This window comes from Equus quagga, chromosome 7 (assembly GCF_021613505.1).
Source record: "Equus quagga isolate Etosha38 chromosome 7, UCLA_HA_Equagga_1.0, whole genome shotgun sequence".
Classification (NCBI taxonomy): Eukaryota; Metazoa; Chordata; class Mammalia; order Perissodactyla; family Equidae; genus Equus; species Equus quagga.
The window spans coordinates 51,606,925-51,633,669 of NC_060273.1; the positions used below are offsets into that span (position 1 = coordinate 51,606,925).

Here is a 26,745-nt window from a genome sequence, read left to right on the forward strand (position 1 = left end):
TTTTACGTTTAAGGAATAAAAGTCAAAGTGATTAAAAAATAATGTGGCTCTAAAGAGAATTTTTGCCATCCTTCCTCATCTCCACAACCCTGTATAGCAGGCTGAGAAAGATGGTGAGGAATAGAAAAGGTATGTGTTGTGTTTACCGAAAGGTATGTATTGTATTGCATTTCCTTTGTCTCCCAGAAGTATTTGCCTGATGAAGTGGGAGGAAGAAGGAATTATGCCATGCTTTTGCCCTAGTCCAGTGTTTGCCAGTATATGCTAAGCTGTTATTGAGATATTATTATAAAAAGGAAGTGTTCATATCCAGCAAACTTTGGAAAGCTGGATTAAACTAACTTGACCTGGTTTTTAAGTTATGAGATGTTACAGAGCCTCTAGTATCTTAATGAAGTGCATTGCAATCTGTGTGGGCCTGTGTATGTTGGGGGGAGAGTGTGCACATGAGCATGCAGCATTTCTCAATCTTACTTGACCCTGGGACCCTCTTTTCTCTGAGCTTCTCGTGTCACCTGGAATACTCTTTGGAAATGGTCCTCTTATCAGTGTAACTTGAGAGCAGCATTTTCACTTTGGCACCTTCTCCTGAAGGCTTTATAGGAGAAGCTGAAAAAGTATGTATGATGGAGGAGCTATTCCAGCCCCACAGGGCTTTATTAAATGCAATTTTATTAAATTATGTATCTTTATCCATTTTCATCAAGCCATAAGAGATAGATGCTATTTTTATCATAGGGGTTGTTTTCGTCCCTGCTATGTAAATAAACACCATTTCTCTGTTTTGGAATGAATGAGAGGAAGAATTAAATTTTCTTGCTGGAAAGACAGTTGTTTCTTGTGTAGTCTACAGGGACCTCTAACATTTTTTTGTTTCCTCCCTAAGTGAGGAAAGTATTAAGGTAGCTTAGGTCAGAATAGCTCTAGTGGATTCAGGCTCCTATATTGAAAAGTTTTGAATTCAAAACACTCCACATATATGTATCCCTCCTACATTTCCTGAGGTGCCTGGAGCCAGGCGGGTGGAGACTTACTTCCCATCTCTCTTCCACTTTACATGCTCAACTCTTCATGTTTCCAGTCATTGTTTTTCTTGCCACTATCTCAGAACCCAGGACACTGTGACATTGCAAGGTTGGCTTTGTAACTACCAGTCAGACCCAGGAGATAATGCACTGAGTCACTGTTCCCACTTTATTCATTCCCCTAAGGACACCTGCCAGTTTTATTAATCCCTGAGTCCTTCAAGATAGCAGTAAAAGGAAAATTACATGGAGAGAGAAATACTACTTTTATCTCCACATGTTTCTTCCCATTGAGGATCCTTTGCTGCTGGCACCACTCTAGACCTGTTTTGGGTACACTGCCTTCCTCCCTAGCTCAGGCTTGGCTTTCACACTTGAAGCCCTGCCCTCCCGCCCCACTCCCCTATTGCACACCTTGGCGCTCTGCAGCTTAGAAGATTTTATTGAGGAAGCCAGTGGATTTTATCTATATGCAACCACCTGGAGCCATTCTGTCGAAGTCTGAGATTAGAAAAGTGTTAAGAAGACGCCACTTTGGGGAAAGTGGCATCTTCAAAGCAGGGCGTGAACAGATTTTTTTGAATACCGGTTACACATCAAGCGCTTTGTTGGCTAGTCCTGATCCCCACAACAACTCTGGATGGTTTGTGTTTGTCCGTGGGTAAATCAGCTTCAGCTTGCTCAGGGTCACACCACACACTGAGTGACCAAATCAGGATTCCAGCTTGTCTCTTTGGTTTCAAGGCCTTTGACTTTCCCACTATGTCCTACCCGTCCCTGATCAGAGCCGACTCTGTGGCCTCTGGGGCGCTCGTGTTCAGTGGTGCTTCTGCCGTTACGTACGTTGGGTATTTTCAAACGTATTGTTTGGAAATATTGTATGGGTCCAAACATTTTACGACTTGAAGGGCATTAAAAAAATAGGGAAAATCTGAGAGACAGGCTTATCCTCTAGAGGCAATAAACAGGATTTTGTAAATAGTGATAACTTAAACAGATCTATAAAATCCTTTTGTATATACTATGGAAAAATGTAGTTTAAACTTTGTACCCCAATCTTAGAATTTTAGATTTGGGAAGGACTCTTATGGAGACTGCCATCCATAAATGAGTTACTCCTTTCAGAATACGACTCTCCCACTTCCCCTTCTCGTTAAGTTTCCATTTAGCCATTAGGTAGGAGCTTCAAAAGGGAAAATCCAATCATGTATAATCTCCAGTTAATGGGCGTCTATTGAGCGACTCGGTCACCAGAAAGAATAATTACACAGTGGCTCTTTGTGCAGTAAATACAAAAATCAAAAGCTAATGCATTCCCAGGGCAAGCCAGATTGTTACTGGCTAACAGCATCCTCCTCATCAGGGAAAAGGCTGGGGCACCCACCATGCTTGCTAAGGGAGATTGCAAAGCCATTCCAGAAAAACAAGGCTATCAAGGGAGGAAAGAGAGGGAGGCAGGGGGCCTTCCAGGGCTTTGTCAGTCCTAACTGCTGATGGTTGGGGTGGATTACTGAATAGCAGACATTCTAGTCACTGTTTTGTGCAATCATCAAGAATGCAGTGGGTCTCTGGGGCTTCTTGCTGCAAGTAAAGAATTACAGTGATGATTGAGATAGAGCTTCAGCCCTCTCCCATGATTTAGCCTGTTTTCTAAGCGTGCTCAACCTTCATAAATGAAGACTTTATGCTTACTTTTGTCCCGCCACTAACTGTATTGATTTATGAAAGATGAGCCCCTTGACCCAAAATGGCATGTGTTAGCCACAAGCCGAATAGTTTTTGGGTTTGTGTTAGTACACTCTAGTTTGGGTTTTCAAAATTATATTTTGGTGTAGCTATTTAGGATTTGCAAAACTCGGCGTGATTCAAATAACCTGTTTTTCCCCCCTTAGAACACTTCAGTTATGGAGGATCAAAATGAAGATGAGTCCCCAAAGAAAAGTACTCTTTGGCAGGTAGGAATGACGGCGCACAGATAAGATAGCAGTTGACTGACTGTAGATAAGATGCTCCCTCAGCTCACGTCCTTGATGAAAACAAGAGCCAAGCATTTTTGTTTTCTTTTGTGCAATTTTGCTAGTTTCAGAACTCACTCTAATTTATCTTCTCTTCCTTAGGGATGTGTCATTATAAATGCTAAAGAACTTGGGAATTTTCACAAAGATTCTGAAGTGGCTGTTGCCTAAAATGTTGGATCTGTGGCTACTGTCTAAGCCAAAGGTGGACAATGGTGGCGTCCTTTGTCACCAGAATGGCACCCTGCCACACACCATTGCTGATTTTCTCTTCTCCTCCTGGCCCTCTCCCCCATTTCCTATTGGTTTGCCCTTTCCTTTTAAACTCAATTTCTTTCTTTCCTGGCTCTATTTTATTTTGCCAGTTTTGCCCCAGTTTTTTTGCGGGGTGTGGGAGGGAGCATGTGAAGTTTCATGATTTGGTGTTTTCATCAACCATTATGATACAAATAAAGTTTCCATTCATGAAGACACAAAGGCAAAACAAATCAAAATCTGAAGAGAATAATGTTAAAAAAATGTTCTGTGGGTTCATTTGATTTGAACTGAAAGGGATAGATTTGTTAGCAAGAATAAAGTGTACCCAACAAATTTATAATGAAATGAAACAAAGCAAAACGATGCCAGGAAGATCTTTCTGAGCCAAGCAGGTGGTTAGACGGAGAAATGGAAAATGTGCCATAAAATCAGTTGAACACTTGCCGCTATTTTTTGGGAACTGTGTACAGACTGACTTGTGTTCCCTCCCTCATGTTTGGTCTTTTGCAGTAGGATTCTAGGATTCTCTTCATTTACTGTTGATCTTTCGGCTCACAGTGGTTCTGAGCACTTCGGCTTTCACTTTCTCTTTCGTCTGTGTTCCAGTCAACTAGTTAATCACATACCAGTGCTCTAGGGAGCCAGATGGTGTGGAACCCTTCTGTAAATGCAATAATAACCCTTTTGCTTATCAAAGGAGATAATAGGTGTGAAAGTATTTTGTAAATTATAAAGCAGCACACAAATGCAAGTTGTTATATTTAATCTGTTATGAAAGCAATTATTTTGTCCTTATTTTGAAAAAATATGGAAAGAAAAGAGGAAGGAAAACAAATATAGTTTCCTTTCTCAATATTAATCACTTTTTAACATTTTCATATGTATCTTTTACTCTGTCTTGGTGTGTTCCCTTTCACACAAATTGTGATTCTAACGCTATATAAAATTTTGCATCTTGCCTTTTGTTCCTTAATATTACTTAATAAACACGTTTTCTTGTTATTAAAATCTCACTTTATAAAGTTAATTTTAATGACTACTTTATAGTACTTTGTGTAGATGTATTAAAATGTGCTTTAAGCAGTTGCCTATAATTGGGCAGTTATTGCCAGTTTTTCTCTAACATTGTGGTGAACATCCTTTGCTTAAAAGTAACAAAGATACTCTTTATAGCAGCCTATTTTCACCACAACAAAGAATTTTCACTTCATCTGACTGTTTTGAATGCTGATTTTTTGGGTCTGTTAGATATGAAGGTTTTACTACCAGCAACTTTAAAAATTTCTGTTCAATGCTGCCCTCTGGTGGTAGCCGGTGTCAGTGAGCTCTCTTTCACCCAAATTGCAAGGGAAAAAACATTCTTTAGACAGGGAGATGGTAAGATAAACGGGGTAGGAGATAAATGCCTTCCAACTTTATACCTCTAAATGTGAACATAAGAACTTGCTTCAGACAGAAAAGATTTATAAGAGTTTTTCAAGGAAGGCCAAAGACTCCTTTGGATATTTACAAAGGATGTCTTCTTTCTGGGATGGGTTCAGGCCACTTTAAGTTAGGGGACATACTGACAACAAAAGCTCTTGGTTCTTTCTATGTAGACTTCTGAGATAAGCTAATGGAATTAATGGATGTTTGTAATGCAAGTCTAATTTTTCAAAATTCTCGTATATGTTATTCCTTGTGGTATTACACTTGAGGGGTCTGTCAGAGGAGTGATGAGCAGATAGCTTGGCACATGTTTGACAAAAGCATTGAGGTTATTTTGCTTTTAAACAGGGATGTTACTGAGCCTCATAGCATCAGTAGCAATTGTGGCTTCAGTCTAAGGATTTCGATTTTCTTTTTTTTGATGCTATTGTCCAGATGCAGTGTATGTAGTTTCACTTTTAAAAAAATATACTGGTTTTATGCAAGGACCATGCAGATTTAATGAGAAGTGCAAGTTATCACTGTGGGTTATCCATCAACTAACTACATAGGATGAAGATTTTTCAGGTTATGTGGTTTATGTTGGGTCGCTTTCTGAGTAGGTGATCCAAAAGGGAGTGAAAGGCTCACCTGTTTGCCGGCAGTTTAGTAGCCCTGGAAGCAATACAGACATTGAAACTGTTGGGTGTAATGAAGCTTTTTCGACTGAGTTGTCTTCAGATTTCCCCATTAGATAAAGCGGTGGGTTTCAAAGTGTCGTCCCCAAAGTGTCCTCTCTGGACCAGCAGCGTCAGCATCACCTGGGTACTTGTTAGAAATGCAGATTCTCGCACTCTACCCAGGCCAGGAGGATCAGAACATTTGTGGTGGGGCCTGGCCATCTGTGTGTTAAGAAGCCCTCTTGTTATTCTGATGTACCCAGAAATGTGAGAACCATTGGCGTAGACGAATATGTCGTTAACTTTCAACTTTGAGGAAGTAAAACAAGCTATTAATAGTCAGTCAGTTGCCACTTTGCCCAGTTGAGCAATTTTTCTGAGATGGTCATCTCTGTCATTAGTTATCTAATAACAGCATGGTTTTGGAATAAGCAGTGGAGAATGATGATTTAAGACACCGTTTAGCCTTAGAAATAACTGTAACTTTGGCGTTTACTTTAGAGACTAATTTGAGGACACAGGCCCTGAATATATTTTTAAATTACTTCCTGAATGAATTAATAAAGGATTGAGTTTGGCTTTAGGGTAAAACTGGCATTTTAAGAGTAAATACACAGAGTGAAAAATATTTCTAATGAAATACTAATTAGATTTCTTTTCCTTGTCAAACTAATTATTTTTCTGTTTTTCTAAAATAGATAAGTAATGGAACATCATCTGTGATCGTCTCCAGAAAGAGGCCATCAGAAGGAAACTATCAAAAAGAAAAAGACTTGTGTATTAAATATTTTGACCAGTGGTCTGAATCAGATCAAGTGGAATTTGTGGAACACCTCATTTCCCGAATGTGTCATTACCAGCATGGACATATTAACTCTTACCTGAAGCCCATGTTGCAGCGGGACTTTATTACCGCTTTACCAGGTAACTGCACTTGTCTTTGGAAAAGCTGAGAGTGGGAAAATGCCCCTCCCAAGAGCTTAGGCAGAGCTGAGCAGATATTTGTGAAATGAGTGGATGAGGACAGTGTGAGGCAGCATTTCTTTGGGACCTATACTGTATTTTAATCTATGGCACTTGAAGAAGAGTTATAATTTAGCATTTCTCTAGAAAGTGTAGGTAGTTTTTTTGATTAATAGTGTTAATTATTCATCAATACTGTTGTTTTATTTAGTTTAATGAGTTAATGCTGTGCTGTTTATTTTGATATAGTGTCTATGTAGTCTGCATTTTGCCTTTATAAGTAATATTTTGAAATACGGGACAATATTTCTTACAGTGTTTGTATTTGGGAAGTGTCACAAAGTGCAGGATGTTCACTTGTATCTCAAGTGACACTTAGGGAATGGCAAAAATGGGTTGAGAAAACTGATTGCATGTCTTTATTACATTTCTGAAATTTCTTTCTGTACCCTCTCCCTCACTACCCATCTTTCTCTCTCTCTCTCTGTCACACACACTCCTATGGTTAAGATTACTTTGGTTATTTATTTTTTTAAATAGACTATTTTTTAGAACAGTTTTAGCTTCACAGCAAAATTGAATGGAAAGTACAGAGCTCCCATGTTCTTCACTCCCCTCCCTTCTGTGTACAGCGTCTTCACTGTCAACATCTTCTGCCAGAGTGGTGCATTTGTTATGGTACATGGACCTATGCTGACACGTCATTGTCACCCAATCCATAGTTTACATTAAGGTTCACTCTTGGTGTTTGTTGTACGTTCTGTGGGTTTTGACAAATGCGTACTGACATGTATTCACCATTGTAGTGTCATACAGAATAATTTCACTGCCCTAAAAGTCCTCTGTGCTCTGCATTCATCTGCCTTTGACTTTTGATTGCTCATTAATTCTTTGCTCTCTTTCTCTGTCTCTCTCTGGCTGCTTTAAAGGAATTTTTAATTTAAATATGGCTAGGTATGGAGCTGGCCCGATGGCGCAGTGGTTAAGTTTGCACAATCTCAATTTCAGCGGCCCGGGATTCACCGGTTTGGATCCTGGGGTGCAGACATGGCACTGCTTGGCAGGCCATGATGTGGCAGGCGTCCCACGTAGAAAGTAGAGGAAGATGGGCACGGATGTTAGCTCAGGGCCAGTCTTCCTCAGCAAAAAGAGGAGGATTGGCAGCAGATGTTAGCTCAGGACTAATCTTCCTCAAAAAAAAAGTAAATAAATAAATATGGCTAGGTAGTTAGAGAGATTTCACTCCTGAAGAGAATACTGGCTAGAACATTTTCTTCTAACATGGTCAGTGTAGTCTGGAGGTTACAGCTGCCGTGCCAGGTTAGGCCTAGAAATAACCAGCAATAAACCGATGTCATTGCCACCAACCCTACCCCTGTCAGAGCTTCTGGATGGCTCCTCAAAGAGCAGCTCCTCGCCTTAGCTGTCTGTGATTACAGGGCTTCAGGACTTCACGTTCTAGGTATTTCTGCAACTACAGGACCTGGGCTGCGGGCTCAGGCCTGAGACCTGGGGCTGCAGATTGATAGGGCAGCTTCTGACTTCTAAGCCCTGTTCCAAAACTTGTGAGTTTCCTTTCTACAGTGGTTGTATTTAAGGATATTTGAGAATTAGCTTAGAAAATTTTGATTCTACTTTTGTTTTTATGTTGAAATGTAGCACTGTTTGCCCCATTTCATCCATTAGTATTTCTAGGAAAGCAAAATATGAACCTCACTTTCTGGAATCATATCTTTAATTGCTGCAAAGGATCTTGGCCATCACTTAGTTCTTTCTCATTGTGTAGACTAGGAAGCCGAGGATCAGAGAAATTGAGTGAAATGCCCAAGATCATGCATTTCGGTTATTGTGGTCATTGTGTGGATGATGGTGGGGCTTGCTTCAAAAGTTAGTGCAAAGGCTGAAATCATTTATAGTTAAGATTACTCTGGAAAATTCCTTAAATTGACCCTAAGTATAGACTACATGATTTACAACCCAATTCAGTAATTTTTATTTTTAATTGTGAGAAAGAGAGGCTTTTAATTGTGTGAGAGAGGGGGCGACAGAGAGAATGAGTTACAGGTGGAGTTGAGTAAGGTGAGTGCGCTGTGATGCAGCTCCTCTGTGCACTCCCAGAGTGCAGAGCCCTCACCGTCCAGGCCTTTCGACTGCCTTCAGGCTGCAGGAAAAGACAGGGTAGTTTTTAAAGTTGACAGTTGTACTTGTTCCATGTAAGTGCTCTTAACTAAATGAAGCCATGCCTCTGTTTTTTTCAAGCAAATTTGTTTTTTTTTTTTTTTTTGCTTGCTTTTTACTGTCTTGGTTTTATTTTATTTTTCCCTATAATTTGCTTCTCAGATGTTTGAGTGCGCCAGGGAGCTCACCTTATATTCACAGAATATCCACTAGGTGGCACTGTTGAAGTTCCCTTGATTTGCAGAGTATAGTTCAGAGACAACTCCTCTTGGGGAGTGTACAGCCTTGGAGAAGAGACAGAGCAGATGAACATGTGTTATGTATATAAATATGGTTAGTATAATTGCATACAATTCAGTTTTCATTACAGCAAATTTTAAGGCATTGTCCATATCTCTGTTAAAGTGGAATTTTGTGGTATTGAATATTACATGAAGTGAATGGACCATTGGCTGGGACATGGAAATATTTTTGTTAAAATGCTATTTGTTTTAACAGGATTTGATCTGAACATATATACATATGTCAGTATATATCATACATATGAATCTAATAGCAGGGGACAAGCTGGCCAAGTTAATTGTGCCTGGTAGACTAGGATTAAACCTGGCATTAGTTCCTTAACACAGACCTCGCCTTAAGAGCATTAGGGGAGAAACAGGTCCATGTGTATGTTCATACTTAGATTTAATAATGTGTGAGCAACTTACTAATCGTTATTCTAGTTTGATGTTTAACTTTCACTGTAGATGATCTTAAATTTGAATTTTTACTCTGTTGAAATTGACAGTCAACTTAAGACTTCTTTGATTGTGAAAACCCTTAATTCTATAAAAATTGTCTGTAGTTTTGACTTTTTAATGCTTACTGTGAATATTGTACCTGTCAGTATAGGGAAAATGGAAAATGTTTGTGGTCGTTGGCTCCTTTTGGTTCAGTGGAAAAAGTGATAATTATGATATGCTTTTCTAAAAATCATGGTAAATGTTTAGTCTGCAATGTCAATTTCTGCAGGCTAAGTTTGTGGTTTGTAAGAACTGTTGTTAAAGGGAAAATTTATACCGTTTGAAGTAGAGGCAGATTGTCCTTCAGAAAGGCTGATAAGCCTTGGTGATCTGTTTAGCGAGGTGTCTAAGCAATGAAAAATTTGGAAACACTTAGCTTGCCGACCATGGTTGATTCATTTATCTTATCCCCAAGTGAGGATGACCAATCTTACGGACTGTGAATGTGAGAGACTAGATCCGAGGTCTTGGGAGATGGAAGACCAGAGCGTGGCTCGGGCTCTAGGCTGGGTGCACAGGCCCAGCACGGCGCAGTGGAAGGGGCATGGGTGTTGATTTAGACAGCCCCGAGTTAGATCCCAGCCCTGCATTTACTGCTCGTGGAAGTGCTGACTTTTTGGAGCCTCAATTTGCTCATCTGTGTGGGAATAATAATAATACTTCATGGGATATTGTGAAGATTTAAGACAACGTATATAATATGCCTGGCATCTGGTGGGTATTCTGAAGATGAGAGTTAAAAAAAAGGCCCAGAGAGGCAGGAAACACCTGCTTCTCCAGAGGTAATAAGATTTATTGCAGGGAAGGTTTAATTACTCACTCAGTAGTTTCCAAGTTGATTCATCCTGCCATCATGTAGGTAGGGGTGTGTGCCACCTTGTTGGCACAGCAAAACATTGGATTTTGTGACCTGAGCATCGTTTCACTTCATTTCTGTCGGAATCCTTAGGTCAGGATATTCCAAATTCAAGACGTCCATTGACAGACTGGTGCTGTCAGCGGTTGCATTGTTTTTCTTTCAAAAGCTCTCTAACGTCAGATTTTACAACCAGATCTGTGACTAGGAAGGGGAAAGGGACAACAGGGGTGAGTGGGGAAGGAAGTTTCTTTGCAGCTGCTCTTTGAAATGCGTTTCTAAAATAATAAAAGTTTCTGTAATTGTATGATCTAAGCAGCTGTGTTAAAACTGGCTGTAGTCAAGGGCATTGAACTGACATTACACATTGAGTTTCATTTGGATACAGTGTCATTTACATATTGAGCTTTGAAATTTGTGCCTTTTAATTATTTTAATTTATTATTGAAATTTTTCCAGACCTTTTTCTGGGGCCTATAATTAGCAACAGCACATGTCTTCAGCATTGTGTGTGCAGAATTCTGGCCTCATTTTCTAAGGTCGTAATGTGTCCTGTGGTTGCCTTGGGAAGGGGGGTGGCAGTGAGAGTGGGGGAGTCTCAGCATGATAGAGCAAATGAGAGCCAGACATTGGTACTTAATGCTTCGTTTTAACACCTCAAAGCACTTTTTAGCTGGGGCAGATGGACCACCATATTCAGTGACTTCTTTGTTCTGAATAGGCTTGAAACCAAAAAGTTACAAGGCCTGCGTGGCTCCTGGGGACAGCTACTCTAAGATGCTGCAGTAGAGGTGTGCTTCCTGTTCTTCTCCAGACATTTAAGGGATATGAAACTTATTCCAAGATATTAGAAAGTGCTTAGCGCTTTGCTAGAGGAGGTATTAATATTTTCTCTGCAGAAAATGACAAAGAAGAGGAACACTGCTTAGCTTCCTTGACCAGCCAGACCAGCTACTGGCATTTGGGGATGAGGCAAGGAGAACAAAGACTGACACTTAGCGAGTACCTCTTCTGTATCTGGCTCCTTAATAACCTCCTCTTGATAATCTCCTTAATAACCTTCCCAACAAGGTTAGGAAGTTGCTCCTCTGTAAAATGAGGATACTGAGAGTACGTATCTCAGGGTTATTGTGCAGCTTATACGAGAGAATCCATTTCAGGCATTTAATATCATTCCTATTTTCTGGAAGGCTGAGGTCCAAAAAGGAAGACTGATTGATTTGTTTCAACCCGGGTTATGTGACTCTACAGCCGATGTGTTTTCCAAGAGACTAAAACATGCTGCGTCCTCAAAGGATGAAGTGAATTTAAAGTATTATCCAAAGGAAATAAATTAAATCTCATAGGCGTCACTGAGATGTTGCTGAATTGGAGTGGTGGCATTTGAAAGAGGAGGAAATGTGTATTAATAAGGGATTTCCGTATGCAGAAACTTGTTGATAGCCCAGTGGTGAGCTATTAAGGGGGAAAAAATCAAAGAGGACTAAAAGGGATATCATTGCTATAAAGCAGTAGTTCCCAATGTGTCAGAATTCTCTGGTGGCACCTCTTAAAAGACAGATTCCTGGGTCTCACCATCTAAAAATTCTGATTCCGTAGATCAGATGAATGTCCAGGCAGTCTGTTTTTGTTCTTGCTGTTTTGTTTGTTTTTAAAATCAGTAACCCTAAGTAATTCAAATACAACCACACAGGATTCTGAGAACCAGCTCATAGACTGCCCAGCCAGGTGGAACACTGGGACGCGGCTGTCCCAGTTCATAGACAGACAGTGGGCATGTTGCAACTATCGAGGTGTGAAAAGGCAGCTACCTAATGCATTCTTGTCTTGTTATTTGTTTCGTTTCTCAAAGAGCAGAGGACTCAAGAGGGAAATTGGTTAGGGGTATGTTGGTTACCAATTAGGAGGATTTGGTTAATGATAAGGAAGTAATGTAGACCTTGAAAAGTGGCTGTGTTCTAATATTAAGTGTAGAAACTAGAAGATAATCAGGTAACTACCCCAGAATTAGAAAAATTCAGAGAAGAGCTAAGTTTATTAGCCCATGGCTAGAGACTCTAAAGAAAATATCATTAAAGAGGTTTGAGGGCCAGCCCCAGTGGCCTAATGGTTAAGTTCGGCACTCTCCGCTTTGGTGGCCTGGGTTTGGTTCCTGGGCGTGGACCTACACCACTCGTCTGCCAGTGGCCATGCTGTGGTGGCAGCTCACATACAAAAAGAGGAAGACTGGCAACAGATGTTGGCTCAGGGTGAATCTTCCTCAGCAAGAAAAAAGAATAAAAGGTTTGAGAGATTCTGAAATTTGAATTTCTGATTAATGATTTGTCAGTCCTAGCAGTGGAGAGGCACAAGTAGAACCCCATGTGATTATCAATGCATTTCCTTGATTTTAAATAAGCATGGACACAAGATGGAAGAAAGGGGCACATGATCACAGAGGTATGCAGAAAGGTAACCTGAACCTTTGAGAATGGTATCAAGAAGGCAAAACCTTGAGTAATGTAAAGTTGTCCAAAATGGTTAAGTAATCTGGGAGAGTTGAAAACAAAGTAATCAACTTTTTGGAGCAAGAGTCTGAAGGATGAAGGGATGGTATGCTTGGAATAGATGGTGTAGTGATAATAGAAATAGCATATTTTTCACTCCACATTTAACTTTTTTCCCTTCCGCACTAAGAATAATGGTTTTAAAACCAGAAAGCATAGAAAAATTGTAGTCCAAGGAAGATTTGAAGATATTTAGGAAACACACAGCTCCTGTGAACAAGTAGATCTAAAGACGCTGCCTGCCAGCATGGTGACAGAACATGCAGTTGTGATTTTCACCGTGTTCGCTGTGGAGCCCTGAGCAGTGGTTGTGGACCAGAGGCAGCGCTGCTGGGCCCTTCACAGCGTCTGCAACTGTGTTTCTAGTCCTCCACGATAGTACCTGAGATGACTGATGAGCAGATTTCCTGGTTTTAAGAACTGGAAAAGGTGTATTTGGGGTATTTTGGCTGGTAAACTTGATGTTACACTCTAGCAGAATTCTTAAATGGATTTTCAAAAGTTAATTAGCAGCTGAAAAGACTCTCCAGGATTGCGTAAGCCTCGAAGGAAGTATACAGAAGGTTAAAGCCATTATCTCTGAGAAATGAGATTTAGGCATTGAAAATTTTTGCTTATATGCGTTTTGTAATTTTTCTGTAATGAACATGAGTTATCCATGTTAAAAAGGGACAGGAAGCAGCTAGTGCTGACTTCTAAACAAAAAATGCAATACCAACTTTATGTAGTATGCACCAGCAAGGGAACACAAAGAGTAACCACACCAGATTCACCTGGTTTCCTTTTTGGATAAGGTTACCAGACTAGTAGGTCAGAAAAATGGTGTAAAGGTGGTAGTGTCTTCATGGGGCAAAGCTCCTCCAAATATCCCTGAGGACTGAATAGAGAGCTGTGGCCTGGACAGTAGTACATCCAGATGATCACAGGACTGGTAGCTCAGTGTTGGTGCCTTGTGAATGTTTAGTGAATGGATCAGTGATAGCCTGGAGGGAAATATCTAGAATCATGGGTGCTGTCCTTGGTTCTGACCCATTTAACACGTTTGCCAACAACTTGGACTAAAGACTTACTACATTTGCTTGTCGTGCAGATCCGGTGTGGAATACCGACTCTTCTGGATGAGGATAGAATCAGAACTCTAGAGGCTAAAATGAAAGGGTCAGATAAAGCTTCGAAGTGAATTATAGTGAGGGTAACTATAAACTCCTGCATGAAGCCCCTCCTCCTCCCGACTAGCCATACAAATACAAAATTAGGGGGATTTGTAATAGATATTTTGGGGTGAGAGGACTAGGATTTTGTTCAAACTTACTGCCACTTTGGAGCTGTGATATCACTGTTAGGTGAAGGCAGTGTAGTCTTTGAGTGCATTAGCTGTAATATAAGGACGTGTGCAGGAACAGATGGTGGTCCCAGTGTAGTCTTCATCATCAGGTCGGAACTTGGGTGTTAGGTCTAGTCCAGAGGAGGAGAATTAGTACATGAAGGGCCTGTAAACCATAATTGATGGTGTAAATTATCATTCTTAGAGTTGAAGAAAACCTTAGTTTGTAAAGCATTTTATGCATGATCTCATTTTGATATTTTCAAAATAGAGCAGGGATTATTATCCCCCTTTTATACAGAAGAGAAAACTGAGGCTCTGAAAGTTTAATGATTTACCTATACCCTGCCAAGTTAGTACTACTATACTGCTTCTATTTGTCTTGAAAAAGAGAGCAAATATTAACCTTATATGGTACATTGTTGTCTTTAAAATCTTTTCATAAAACTCTTTCATTTGATCCTTACAGATAATGTGAGAAAGGACGGCTGTTACTGGTGATTACTATTTTATGTGGTAAAAGCCCAAGGGGCAGGGATGTTTCCGTATTTGTTTCGTGTCGTAGAACTACTACGTGTGAACCCAGACCTGAAATTGGAATTTTCTGCCTGTGTGTTTAGTGTTCCCACCACTGCACAGAATAGGCCTGGGGAATGAGCTGTATTTCTTGTAACTAGAGGACACGCCTTGAACCACGGGATGGGAGTTTACAGGTGGCAACAATATTGATCGTAATGATCTTCTTACTGTTGTGAATGTCAGGCAGAGGTTGAATCTTGATTGCCTTGAGAAGACCCTTACACTGTGTGGGATACACCTCTTAAGGTTATAGAATTTGCAGGCATATGGCTCTTGCTTTTGATGCTTTTAGCTGTGCAAGGAGATGAAGAAATGATTGAAAAAAATACGTCAAAGTACACCTGCCTTTAACTCTTGGATTGTTATTTAACTTTTCATAAGCATTTTAAGATGTGTCAGTTTCATCTTTTCTGTCTCCTTAGCCCAAAGGGGTTCACATAGGTGGATTTATGGGATGATTTGTTACAAGAGACACTAAATCCAAGGGGAAAGAACACGGACTTGGACGCAAGAGAGCAGAGTTCCAGTCTTGGCTTTTACTACTTTAAGATTGTGAAACCTTGAGTGCTTTACCTCTCTCTACCTCATCTTGTAAAATTTGGGGTTGCTCCATAGTGGTTATGTGAAATAAAATGAAAATACGTTAAGTCTTTATCATAATATCTAACAAATATAGAACTGTGCAGAGTCGGCTTTTACACACAGGAACTGTTGCCATCAATTGTTTCATCTTAAAAAATCAGAACCAAAAATAAGTGTACATGTTTATTACTCATGCACTTGTGTATCTGCAGAATGTTTGATGTTACTCAGGTGTGTCCCTTGCTTCAGGATTTCTTTATTCCTCTTATCTGTACAGAAACGGTGCCCAGTATGTTTCCATCTTGCCTCCCTTTCCTTCATTGTCGTTTCTATTTTGTAGAGCAAGGCTTAGATCACATAGCAGAAAACATTCTTTCCTACCTGGATGCCAGGTCTCTGTGTGCAGCAGAGCTGGTATGTAAAGAATGGCAGCGAGTGATCTCCGAAGGAATGCTTTGGAAGAAGCTGATTGAGCGGATGGTGCGCACCGACCCTCTGTGGAAGGGGCTTTCGGAAAGAAGAGGGTGGTAAGTACTGGGTTGCTTACTCCCTTGGAAAAAGTTACTTTGACATAGTGTCAGTTTGATTACTCACAAAAGCAATTACACTTGCCACTTGTGCTGGCCTGTTTTAAATAAGCAGGAAAAGATGAGCGGGCAAGCGTTGGAAAGAAAAGAGTTAAAGCTGTTAGAATAACCACTTCTGAAATGTAGATTTCCTCTGTATTTCTTAACTGTTGGGAAGTATTGTATAGTTTGAATGAGTGATTTGGCTTTTCAAAGTTGTGTAATTCTGCTTTTCCTTTCACAATTTTCTTATGTGATGATACCATTACGAAAAGAAGGATGAGAAAAAAGAAATTATGAGAAAGTCAAATAATGCCGTTTTGCTATTTGTTATTGCTCCTGGTTGAAGATATTGGAGGCACTGTGGGCAGGATTTTTCAGAGAAAACCTGATAACTAAAATATAGCTTTATAGCTCTCTGCATGTCAGCAAACTGGTGCAGTTGGCACAGAGAAAGAGAGAGCTCCAGATAGAAGAACAGGTGGTGGTGGGAGTGAGGGTAGGGCTGCATTTTCTTTATGGGAGGAAGTTTGATGTGTGTAAGTTAAAGTTTTCACACAGCTACATTAGCAGTTTATTTTATTAAACTGTGGAAGGAAAGGTTAGATTATTGTGTGTTGGGTATTCAGAAAATAAAAGGTCAGGATCATGTTAGAGAGCTGTAAATTGAAGAAAACTTGTGTCTAACATGTAAATTTAATTGTCAGAAATCTTGCTTTTGAACTATTAAAGCTCAGTGCAAGTCAAAAGACTTGAAAAATAACAATATCTTTGTCAGCACTATGTTTAAATAAAATTCACCCTTTTATGTAAAAAGTGTAACATCTGTTTGTTTTTATTTGCCAGGGATCAGTACCTGTTTAAAAACAGACCCACAGATGGCCCTCCCAATTCATTTTATAGGTCATTATACCCAAAGATTATCCAGGATATAGAGGTAACTTTATGATTTATCTTTTTTATGGGCTCTTTGTGTCTTGTTCTCAACTTTTTATGTTGCCTTAGAGTGTTCTGTTGATCTAAAATCGTGGAACTAGTAATTTTTTTTTTTTAAGTTGAACTCTTGGAGCAAATGTGTCACAATCAGGGTATAGTCTGCAGCTATTTTTCAGAGTAGATAATGCCTTTTTGTAAAAAGTGATCTAACTTTTCTAAAATATGAAATGCTTCTGCAAGGCTGCCAGCTAATTAAAACCTTAATCAAAAATCAACTTTTTATTCTAATTTGATAAACTTTCCAAAATCCAAGGCCCAGGTTTTCAGGTAAGCATAGTTTTACACTTTTGAGCCATCTCTAGAGAACTGGAAAAGGCATGGTCTCAGTTTCCTCTGTACATTTCCCATAATTTTTCATAAAAATGACTCAAATATGATTCTAAGCAATAGTTAAGTGGGTTTTATAGAGCAAATTATGCTCCTGGGCCATTTTGTGTTTGAGTGTAACTTCACCAGCCCAGTAAAACTCTGTAAACTTGATGAGAAACATAGGAGATGTTTGATATTGTTCATGTGTTCTAATTAGTTCAGTTTTATTATTTAGCCCTTTTCCTTGAACCAGGAAAGACATGCACAGGCATTTCTCATTAACTCTTTCACATGTGTGCTTGGCAGGTCTTGCTTACTTCGCTGTTTCCTCCTTGGCAGGAAAGTTGAGCTTTCGCCAGGCAGTGCTATGTCACCCATAAACTTATACTCAGTTTCCCAAACGTGAAGTAATCCTCTCCCCCAGGTGATAGACATAAAAGTTATTGTGCCAAAATTCATTAATGGAGAAACATGTGCTTTTCTGGGAGCCCCTCCCCCCACCTTAAGGCAGATGTGAACTAATGGAATCTCTTGGTTAATGGTAAATCTGAATGCGACTGGAATATCATTATTGAAAACACAAATCCTTGTCTTGAATATTCTGCTCCCTAAAATGAGCTATAAAGTAACATTTTATGGAGGGTTAAATAATTGAAAACTTCTGCCAGACAAATCATAAAGTTTAGGAATTAATTGATCCGTTGGCAGTTCAAAAACTTGGAATAAATTGCTTCTGCAGTGTTAGTAGCTGAGGCCTAGTGCTGACGTGAGCTTCAGTTTGGCGTGTGTGTTTCGAGGGAGAGGGGCTGTCTCTTACCCCTAGAGTACTGTATTAAGACATTGCTTGTGCATGTATCTTAGGAACTATAGTACTTCCTGCTTTTTCCCCCAACTATTTATTACAAATTATCTCCGAATATCCTTGAATAATTTTAGCTGGTTTTTATTATGAAAAGGACGATGTTTAATGTCAATCATTAATAAACAGGAACTCTGGGAGAACTTTGATCAGGTTGAATATTGGTGGCATAGATTATTTTATTGAATCTCCATGAGTGCTATTATAATTGACAATATATCTCAGTATTCTGTGGCATGACAGTATGTGACACCACCTACCATAACCATTTCCTCAGGCTGAAATAATATATTAAAGTTAATACAGGAGGCAGATGTGAGGAAAATGGAGCTATGGGAGAAAACCCTATTTGACATAAAACCTCTGCATCGTGGTGGTCTACCCAGTGGTTCCTAAAGTGTGGTTTGGGAAAACCCACTGGTTGGCCACAAGAGTCTCCTCCAGATTTTTGTGGGCTAGATCTCTTAGTGTAAGGGATGATGTTTTATGCTTTGGTATATTCACTAATAGTAAGAATAAAAAATAATGTACTGTGTATAGAGCATTTACTTGTGCTGGATACTTTGTTAAGCATTTTATCATACGTTTTCTCATTTAATACTCTGAACAATACCTGAAAGGTAGGCCATGTCCTCATTTTAAAGTTGCCGAAACTGAGGCTTAGTAAGGTTAAGTGCTTTCCCAAGATCAGATGGCTAGTGTCTAATAGCCTCTGATCAACCTTATATTCTTCTGAACTTAATACAACTTTTTTGTGCTATAGGTCACTGGTGTCTCATCAAAATAGAGTTCTTTATCTCTGTTTGGGAGAATGTTTTATTCAGTCCAGGGTGGGAAAAAAATGTAGCGAGTTGTGTCAGTGATCCACAGATAACACAAATAAGAGACTTATGGGCTTGGCTCTTGTGCATATGGCTGGTTATGAAGCCCTCCTAAGCAGAATATAATAGTGAAAAGCACCCTATTTTGAGCCCTTGCAGTGTATCATGAACTGTGTTTTGTGACTTACATAGATTATTGCATTTAATCCTTACAACAAGTTACATGTTATTCCCATCTGTAATGAGGGGAACCTGAGACTAAGAAAGTTTTAGACCTGCTGCATAGTTACATAGGAGAGATGGGATTTTAACTGAGGTCTGTCTAACTCTAGGCTTAGTGGTGTTGTTTGTCATTTTCAAAGTGGAAAATTGAAGAAGTGAAGGAGAAAGAGGTATGTTGTTATATGCCTACATATTTTTCAAGGTGATCTTCTCATCTTTCTCCAATTGTGTGAGTACTCAGTGTCCTTGACTGTTAGTTGAAAAAAGGGTATGAGAAAAGGGTGTGAGTTAAGATAAGATTAGTTGGCCTTGCTTTAGTCCAGTTACGGGAAAGGCAGTGCTTTAAAGGTTTAAACACATTGTCAAAAGATAAATTACACCCTGAACGTCAAGTGGATGTGTGTGTCCCCCTCCCCAGTTGCCCATACACAGCTGCAGAGTCTCCGTTTTTTCCCCATATACTTTGCAAGGTTGCCAGTTCACAGCACCTTTTTTTCTTCCTCTCATTCTTGCTTGATGGCTTTAGTTCATGTGCTAGCTCCTGTCATCTATCCATTCCCAGATTTGGCTCTGATGAGCTGATGACCTTGCTTTTGCACATTGACCCACCAGAAACTGGCCAGTTTTTAAGAAAAAAGTAGAGAACCTGGCTTTGTGTGGCCAACCCCCATTATTCAGGAAATGAGGATGTGAGAAATGAAGTCTGGGGAGAATAAATAAGAAGTCTTAGCTTTCTGCAAAGGTTCTTCTCTCATGGGTGTTCTTGCCACACAGAGAGAGGGTTTACAGTGCCTCTGAACTGAGAAGGAATTCCTGGAAAACCTGAGGCACATTCCTAAAAACAAGAGCCATATTTCCTTTCCTATATAGAATCTTAATTGTTATTATGATGATGATCATTATTATTGTTAATGGTGAGCTAGCTTACTATTAGATACGTTGCCACAGTGATTAAATTTAATCCTCAGATTGTCAAAGCTAAGATTCTAAGTGGAAAGCCCATGTTCTTTTCACTCTGGAATGCCTGCACGTGTCCCTCAATAGAGAGATGGGAGTCGTTCTAATAGACTCCATCAGTCGGAGTTCTCACGTCCTGAACTTGGACTTTTCTCTTTTGCCGTCTCAGAATAGTGGCAACTCTTCCATGTTAATACGCCTTTTCCCTCTTTTTGTTCACTGGATTAAAGCCTTTGAAGCACACTCCTTGGGACAGACCACTGGTAAAATGATGGTGTGTTGTATCACACCTTCTAATAAACCACATTTTATTCAGGGAAAGTGGGGAGCTTTTTTGTGGTTTGCAAACTTGATATTAACATTGTCCTGACTAGAAAATGCTGAAACTTGCCCACCCACCCAGTTGTGTTTAGGCTTCTAAAAATAATGTTATTCCTCCATACTCAGACATCTGTTTTCACTCTATTGCCAATTTAAATGCCGCTGTATACTCTGTGTATCATGGCTACTTTCCCAGTATTTTGAAAATTTGCACAGGGTAAGGGGATTTTACAAGTTCTCAAAAACATGAAATATTCCCCTACAGTAGCCACACCACGTGATGTCTAAGTGAACTGGCAGGTATCTGCATAATTAGAGGCGTGCACCTGTGTATGCACTATGTTCCTGCTCTGCAGTTAAGATAATAGTCGAATTGCATTTGAAGGCTGAGCCCCTTCCTGGGAATGCTTAGGGAGGGCTCAGGGCTATCAGCATTAAAAATCAACGTAGACTGAGCCAGCCATTCCTGGCAGTTGGGTGAGAAAATTTTTTTGGTCACAGCCTCCTCCTTTTGGTTAGTATTCTCCACAAATAAGAGAGCGTCACTGCTGCCATTTGTAGGCACTGTGGGAAGCACTTTACGTATGTAATCTCATTTGATCCTTGCAACAGTTTTGAGGAAGTAGAAATTATTTTTCCCGTTTTTACAGAGGAGGAAAGTGTAGCTCAGACAGGCCAGGTCATTCGCCAGAGCTGCTAACTGACCTAGGTACTTTCTGCCACAGTGGGCTGCCTTCCATTTTTAAAGGTCTAGCTTTCCTAAAAAAGACCTGACTTACAAGCATTCTAGTACGAGTTGAGGTTATCGCATATGGTGGAAGGTAGTATTTTAGGCAGGCACAGTCAGCAGGAAGTGCTCCTTTCTTTTGTGGGTGGCCTAGGGAATTGAGAAGAGTGAAGTCTTAGGAATTACACGTGGTTGGTGTGCAGCAAAGCCATCAACTCCCTGATTTGGTTTAGTGTCACTTTCCTGGCATTTTGAAACAAACTACTCTTGTTTTGGGATTCAGGAACCTAATAATTTTTAAAACAGCCCTAAGTGGGAACTTCCTAAAATGATCCATCAAGAATTATTTGGCAAACTTTTCTTTTAAAGTTTAGAAATGTATTTTAGAAAATTATGCTCTTTCTAAGGGTTGAGAAACTAAGTCATTTCCTAATTTCCATTTGGCTTAGAATGAAAGCCTGTTATCTAGCAGAGCTTTTGAGAGGTCCTGGCCAAGGCTTGTGTTTGAGGGTCAGAGATAGAAGGTATGGCTCAGCTTGTCATGTTGGATGATGTTCTCTGTCCAGACATCTCAGGGGGTGGATGTATCGCAGGCTGTTTTCTTACTCCAGTGTCTCTTTGGTCCTCTGCTGTGTCTTCAGCGCTTTAGGTACAGTAAAAGATTATAACCAAGTCACCCTGTTCTAGAAAACATTTTATGGTAGTGGGAGAGCATGTAGGAAATTCTTTTTTGGTATAGGGATTTCCTTACCCCCTCTTTCTTTTGCTGAGGAAGATTCACCCTGAGCTAACATCTGTTGCCAATCTTCCTCTACTTCATATGTGGGTCGCTGCCACAGCTTGGCTGACAATTGGTATAGGTCCACGCCCGGGATCCAAACCCATGGACCTGGGCCACTGAAGCAGAACACACTGAACTTAAACACTATGCCACGGGGCCAGCCCTGCACCCCCTTTTTAAATTAAAAAAGATTTTTTTCAAACTCCCATATGATAGTAAATGTGCTTTTCCTATTCATTGAAATGTACAGAGTAACAAAGCTGCTTGCTGATTCAATAATGTTTTAAAGAATTTTGTATGTTGTAAAACTAAGAACAGCTGTATGAATTTTAAAATTAACACCTGATTTCTGTGTAAGACATGTTATGTATCCATCATGTGGTACTTAGGGTTTATGTGGAGTCATACATTCAGCAGCAACCCTCTGGGCCCCCGAAGGGTGTGGCCTGAACATCCGGAACCCCTGCCAGGAGTCACTGGCCACAAATAAGGCTTGTTACCAGCACATCTGCCTCCTAAGTCAGTGCTTTCCTGGGGTGTGTAACATGCTGAGGTAGGCTCAGTCACCTATCTATCTAAAATACACTATCTAAAAATATGTTATTTCTCTAAATTATTCCAAGCATTGAGTTCGGTTTAAGAATTCTTTATATTCTGGAACCCTTTAAAAAGAACTTGGTTATAAGACAGATCTTTGTCTACCTTGATGGCGTAGCAGTGGCAGGGTGAATTTTTTGTTTTGTTTTGTTTTGAAATATGGTTATGCCTGACATTTTGCAAACTCAGTAGAGATGATGCTGTGGCTAAGAAACTGACTTGGGAGCAGACAGGCAGATGAGCATTCCCTCACTCTTGGCATGTGCGTGGTGCCTCTGCATCCCCTGGATGTTAGAAATATGCTATCCTGCCCTCTCTCAGGGCTGTGAATGGGAGCTCTTTGAGGGCAGACATCGTATTTCCAGGCTCCTGTGCTAAGTACTGAGGCCACAAATGATGAAACATTTTCCGTTTTAAGTGTATGTGTGTCATTGTCTCCAGCCTTCCACTCTTCTTCTGTAAAGTGAGGATAGTGATTTCAGCTGCAGAGTTGTGATGATTAAATTAGCAATCAGATGTGTAAAGCACATAGCATAGTGTTATGACAGCATAGTACCTGGCACATAACATTCAGTAAATTTTAACGTTTTAGAGCGTACAGAAGCACACTGTCTTCAACATAAGAGAAAATATGGTTTGTTAGATGTCAGCAGAGCCAGTAATTAAGTGCTTATCATGAATAAAAATGAGATTATCTCCTTTCTTCAGTAAAGCAACTAATTAAACTTTTAGCTGCTCAGATAATTAGCTGCTAAGAGATAATCTTTTGAACTATATCCTGAACTCAGGTGTAACCAATTATTGTAGTCCCTAAATAGTCCCCTAATTTCTAGGATCAGGAGTTTACGCTTTGGTTGTTCTTCATGGAAACATTGTATCTTTTGATCCTGAAAATCCCTCATACCTACTGGCAGACGGTAGGTCTTCTAGTCCTCTGGGCATGACTTGCTTCCTCAAACTTTGCCCGCAGGTCTCAGGCCTTAGGGCTGTTTCTCTCCCTTAAGGCTTGCAGCACGTACAGTGTTTGATCCTTCATTTGGCACTTACACTTTATCTGGAATTGGTACTGAGCTTTTTGTGTTCTGCGTTCACTGCCTCGGTAGCTAGGGCTGTACTTCTTCATAGATGCTGCATATTTTGGTGGACAAAGAATGGGCTCAGAGTCAGGAAGAAGTGCGTGGAATTTCCAGCTTATCTGATTGCTAGTCTTACGGCCTCAGGCAAATTAAACTCTTTCCTTGTTTGTGAAAGGGAAATAATAAGAGCTCCCTTCCCAGGTTACTGCGTGGATCATTTAATCAAACAGACATGTTTAGAGTATGTCCATGTCCAGACACCATGGGCCTAGGTACTGGAGTGGGCCTCCTTTGAAAGCAGTATGCTTCCTGTTGATCTTTAACCCCCAGGGCCTGGTCCAGTCAGTACCTAGAACATCCTATAGCATCTCAGTAAACGTTGCATGAACGATGAAATGAGGAGACTCCCGGGCTGAAATATGCCACTCTTCTTCTAAGGGAGCTTCAGTCTGGTGGAAGGTTAAAAACGGATGACAAATAAAATTTTTTCTATAGTAGTTGGCATGTAGTAGTTGTTCAGTTTCTCTTCTCAGTGATCAAGACAATGCTTTGGATGGATACACAGATTGTCAGTATATGCTTAATGTTGGTGGTGGTCTTCTGCCAAATATTTTAATTGGCATTAGAGAGTGACCAAATGAGTTACTATTTATTTGTATGTTTTGGGTGCAAATGGCATTCTTTAAACATATTGAATTCTGTCTAGGCCATTTTTTCAAACCCAACCCAAACTCATTGGAAATCCTATGATAGTTGCCAGACAGGCAGGGAATGTTTGAGAAAAAACATTGTTGGGCTAATGTCTTACTTGGAAAAGAGCATGATTCCTATCCACAGACAGTTATGCAAACCAAGATGGGGTATCAGTGGTATGCTGTTTCTGAAGCAGGGCCAAAGTCTGAAGCCTCATAGAATAGTTGATTCACAAAAACTCATCTGTTGCCTCCTTTTCCCCCTAGACTATAGAATCCAACTGGCGGTGTGGACGACACAACTTGCAGAGGATTCAGTGCCGCTCTGAAAATAGTAAAGGTGTCTACTGTTTACAGTATGATGATGAAAAAATTATCAGTGGCCTACGAGATAATTCTATTAAGGTGAATGACTGCATTTTGTATGTATTATTTTTAGAATTGTGGTTATGTGTTCGTCACTAGATGTGACAGTCTCTCCATTTACTCCAGATTGGTTTTTCTGTGTTCCGCTCCATCTTGGCAGCTCTCGCTGTGGTTCTAAAGAGCCAGAGTCGGAGCGTTCCCGTGACTGCACTGGAGCCCTGGACCATCTCACGTCTCATCCTTCTTAAGCACATTCACGTTCCATGTTCTGTGTTTAGGTGCACATAGAAAACTTCTCATTATCACAGGTCTCTTGATTACTTTGCTAGTTGTTAAAAGTGTTGCTAACTTGCTTTTAAATGAAAATCATTACCTTTTATGGTTTCTGAGAAAGGCTCAGATGATAACACAAAAGAAGGATAGAGCAATTTATATTGTTTTCATTCACTTTTTAATAGTAGATACACTGGATTATTTCTCTGTGTTTAATGTTTGATGGCTGATCTGACAGGTTTTGTTTTACATTGTGTATACTTATTTTCTCATATCTTAGAAAAGAGTGCAGGATTTTTTAAACTTTTTTTAAAGTTATAATTTACATAGGGGAAAATTAACTCTTCTTGGTGTAAAGTTCTGTGAGTTTTGACAAGCACAAAGAATTGTGTAACCATGACAGCAGTCGAGATACAGAACAGTTCCATCATCCCCGCAAATTCCCTTGTCCTGTCCCTTTGTGTTCGGTTCTTCCCATCCATCCCCCTTGGCCCTGGCAACATTGATCTTTTTTTTTCTGTCCCTATGATTGTGCCTTTTTGAGAATGTCGCCTTTTGAGTCTGACTTTTTCTACTTAGTGTAGTGCATTTGAGATTCATCTACGCTGCTGCGTTTAGCAATAATTCATTCCTTTTTACTGCTGAGTGACATTCCATTTTATGGGTGCACCACAGTGAGCTTATCCGTTTACCTACTGAAGGACATTTGTGTTTCCAGTTTTTCACAATTATGAATAAAGCCACTATAAACATATGCATGCAAATTTTTATGAGAACGTGAATTTTCAGTTCATTTGAGTAAAAACCTGGGAGTAAGATTGCTAACCCATATGGTAAATGTATGTTTCACTTGCTAAGAAACTGCCAAGCTGTTTTTCAAGGTGGCTATACTATTTTAAATTCCCATCAACAATGTACGGGAGTTCCTTTTGTTTATCCTTGTCAGCCTTTGATATTCTCAGTTTTTTTGACATTAGCCATTCTAATAGGCGTGTAGACATACCTCATTTTGGTTTAAATTTACATTTCCCTAATGACTGATGATAATGAGCATTCTTTTGCATGCTTATTTGCCATCTGTATATTCATTGGTAAAGTTTCTATTCAGATCTTTTGTTCTTTTTTTTGAGGAAGATTAGCCCTGAGCTAACATCTGCTGCCAATCCTCCTCTTTTTGCTGAGGAAGACTGGCCCTGAGCTAACATCCGTGCCCATCTTCCTCTACTTTCTATGTGGGACGCCTACCACAGCATGGCTTGATGAGCTGTGCCATGTCTGCACTTGGCATCCCAACCTGCGAACCCCTGGCCACTGAAGTGGAACGTGCACACTTAACCACTGTGCCACCGGGCCGGCCCCTGCTCATTTTTTTAATAGGTTCTTTGTTTTTATATTCGTGAGTTTGAGAGTTCTTTATATATTCTGCACACAAGCCCTTTGTTAGATATATTTTGCAAGTATTTCTTCCAATCTGTGACTTGTCTTTTCATTTTGTCCATGGTATCTTTCATAGAGCAGAAGATTTTAATTTTGACGAAGTCTTGTTGACCAATTTTTTTTTCATGGATAATGCTTTCAGTGTCATAGCTAAGAAGTCTTTCACTGAGCTTTTTGAACCTGTACATTTATGCCTTTCATTCACCAAATTACAGAAGTTTTTGGCCATTACTTTTTTGAATATTTTTTCTGCACCAATTTCTTTCTCCTCTCCTTCTGAGATTCTAATTATATAAATATTAGACACTTTGTTACTGTCCCTCATTTTTTCCCATCTTTTTTCCTCTCTTTTCTGGGTAATTTCTATTAGTCTATCTTCAAGTTGACTAAAATTTTCATTTCTAGTCTGCTATTACCCACCCTGCCCTGAGTGACTTTTTAATTTCAGATATTGTATTTGATAGTTTCTATTTCTCTGCTGAAAATGTCTGTCTTTTCATTCATATCAAGTGTGTTTATCTTTACCTCATGGAATGTAGTTGCAATA

The 26,745-nt window shown here is 39.8% G+C and overlaps 1 protein-coding gene across 6 annotated transcripts in view; it reads left to right on the forward strand.

Moving 5' to 3' along the window:
- FBXW11 (F-box and WD repeat domain containing 11) overlaps nt 1-26,745 on the forward strand; it is a 124,205-nt gene that overhangs the window by 76,619 nt on the left and 20,841 nt on the right. For 4 of the 6 annotated variants that reach the window (XM_046666644.1, XM_046666643.1, XM_046666647.1 and 1 more), the window contains 5 exons: nt 2,918-2,980; nt 6,084-6,309; nt 15,539-15,725; nt 16,611-16,701; nt 24,390-24,527. In XM_046666644.1, coding sequence (XP_046522600.1) covers nt 2,918-2,980; nt 6,084-6,309; nt 15,539-15,725; nt 16,611-16,701; nt 24,390-24,527 — 705 coding nt within the window. The remainder of the gene's footprint in view (nt 1-2,917; nt 2,981-6,083; nt 6,310-15,538; nt 15,726-16,610; nt 16,702-24,389; nt 24,528-26,745) is intronic. The other 2 variants (XM_046666646.1, XM_046666649.1) reach the window with 1 other exon arrangement.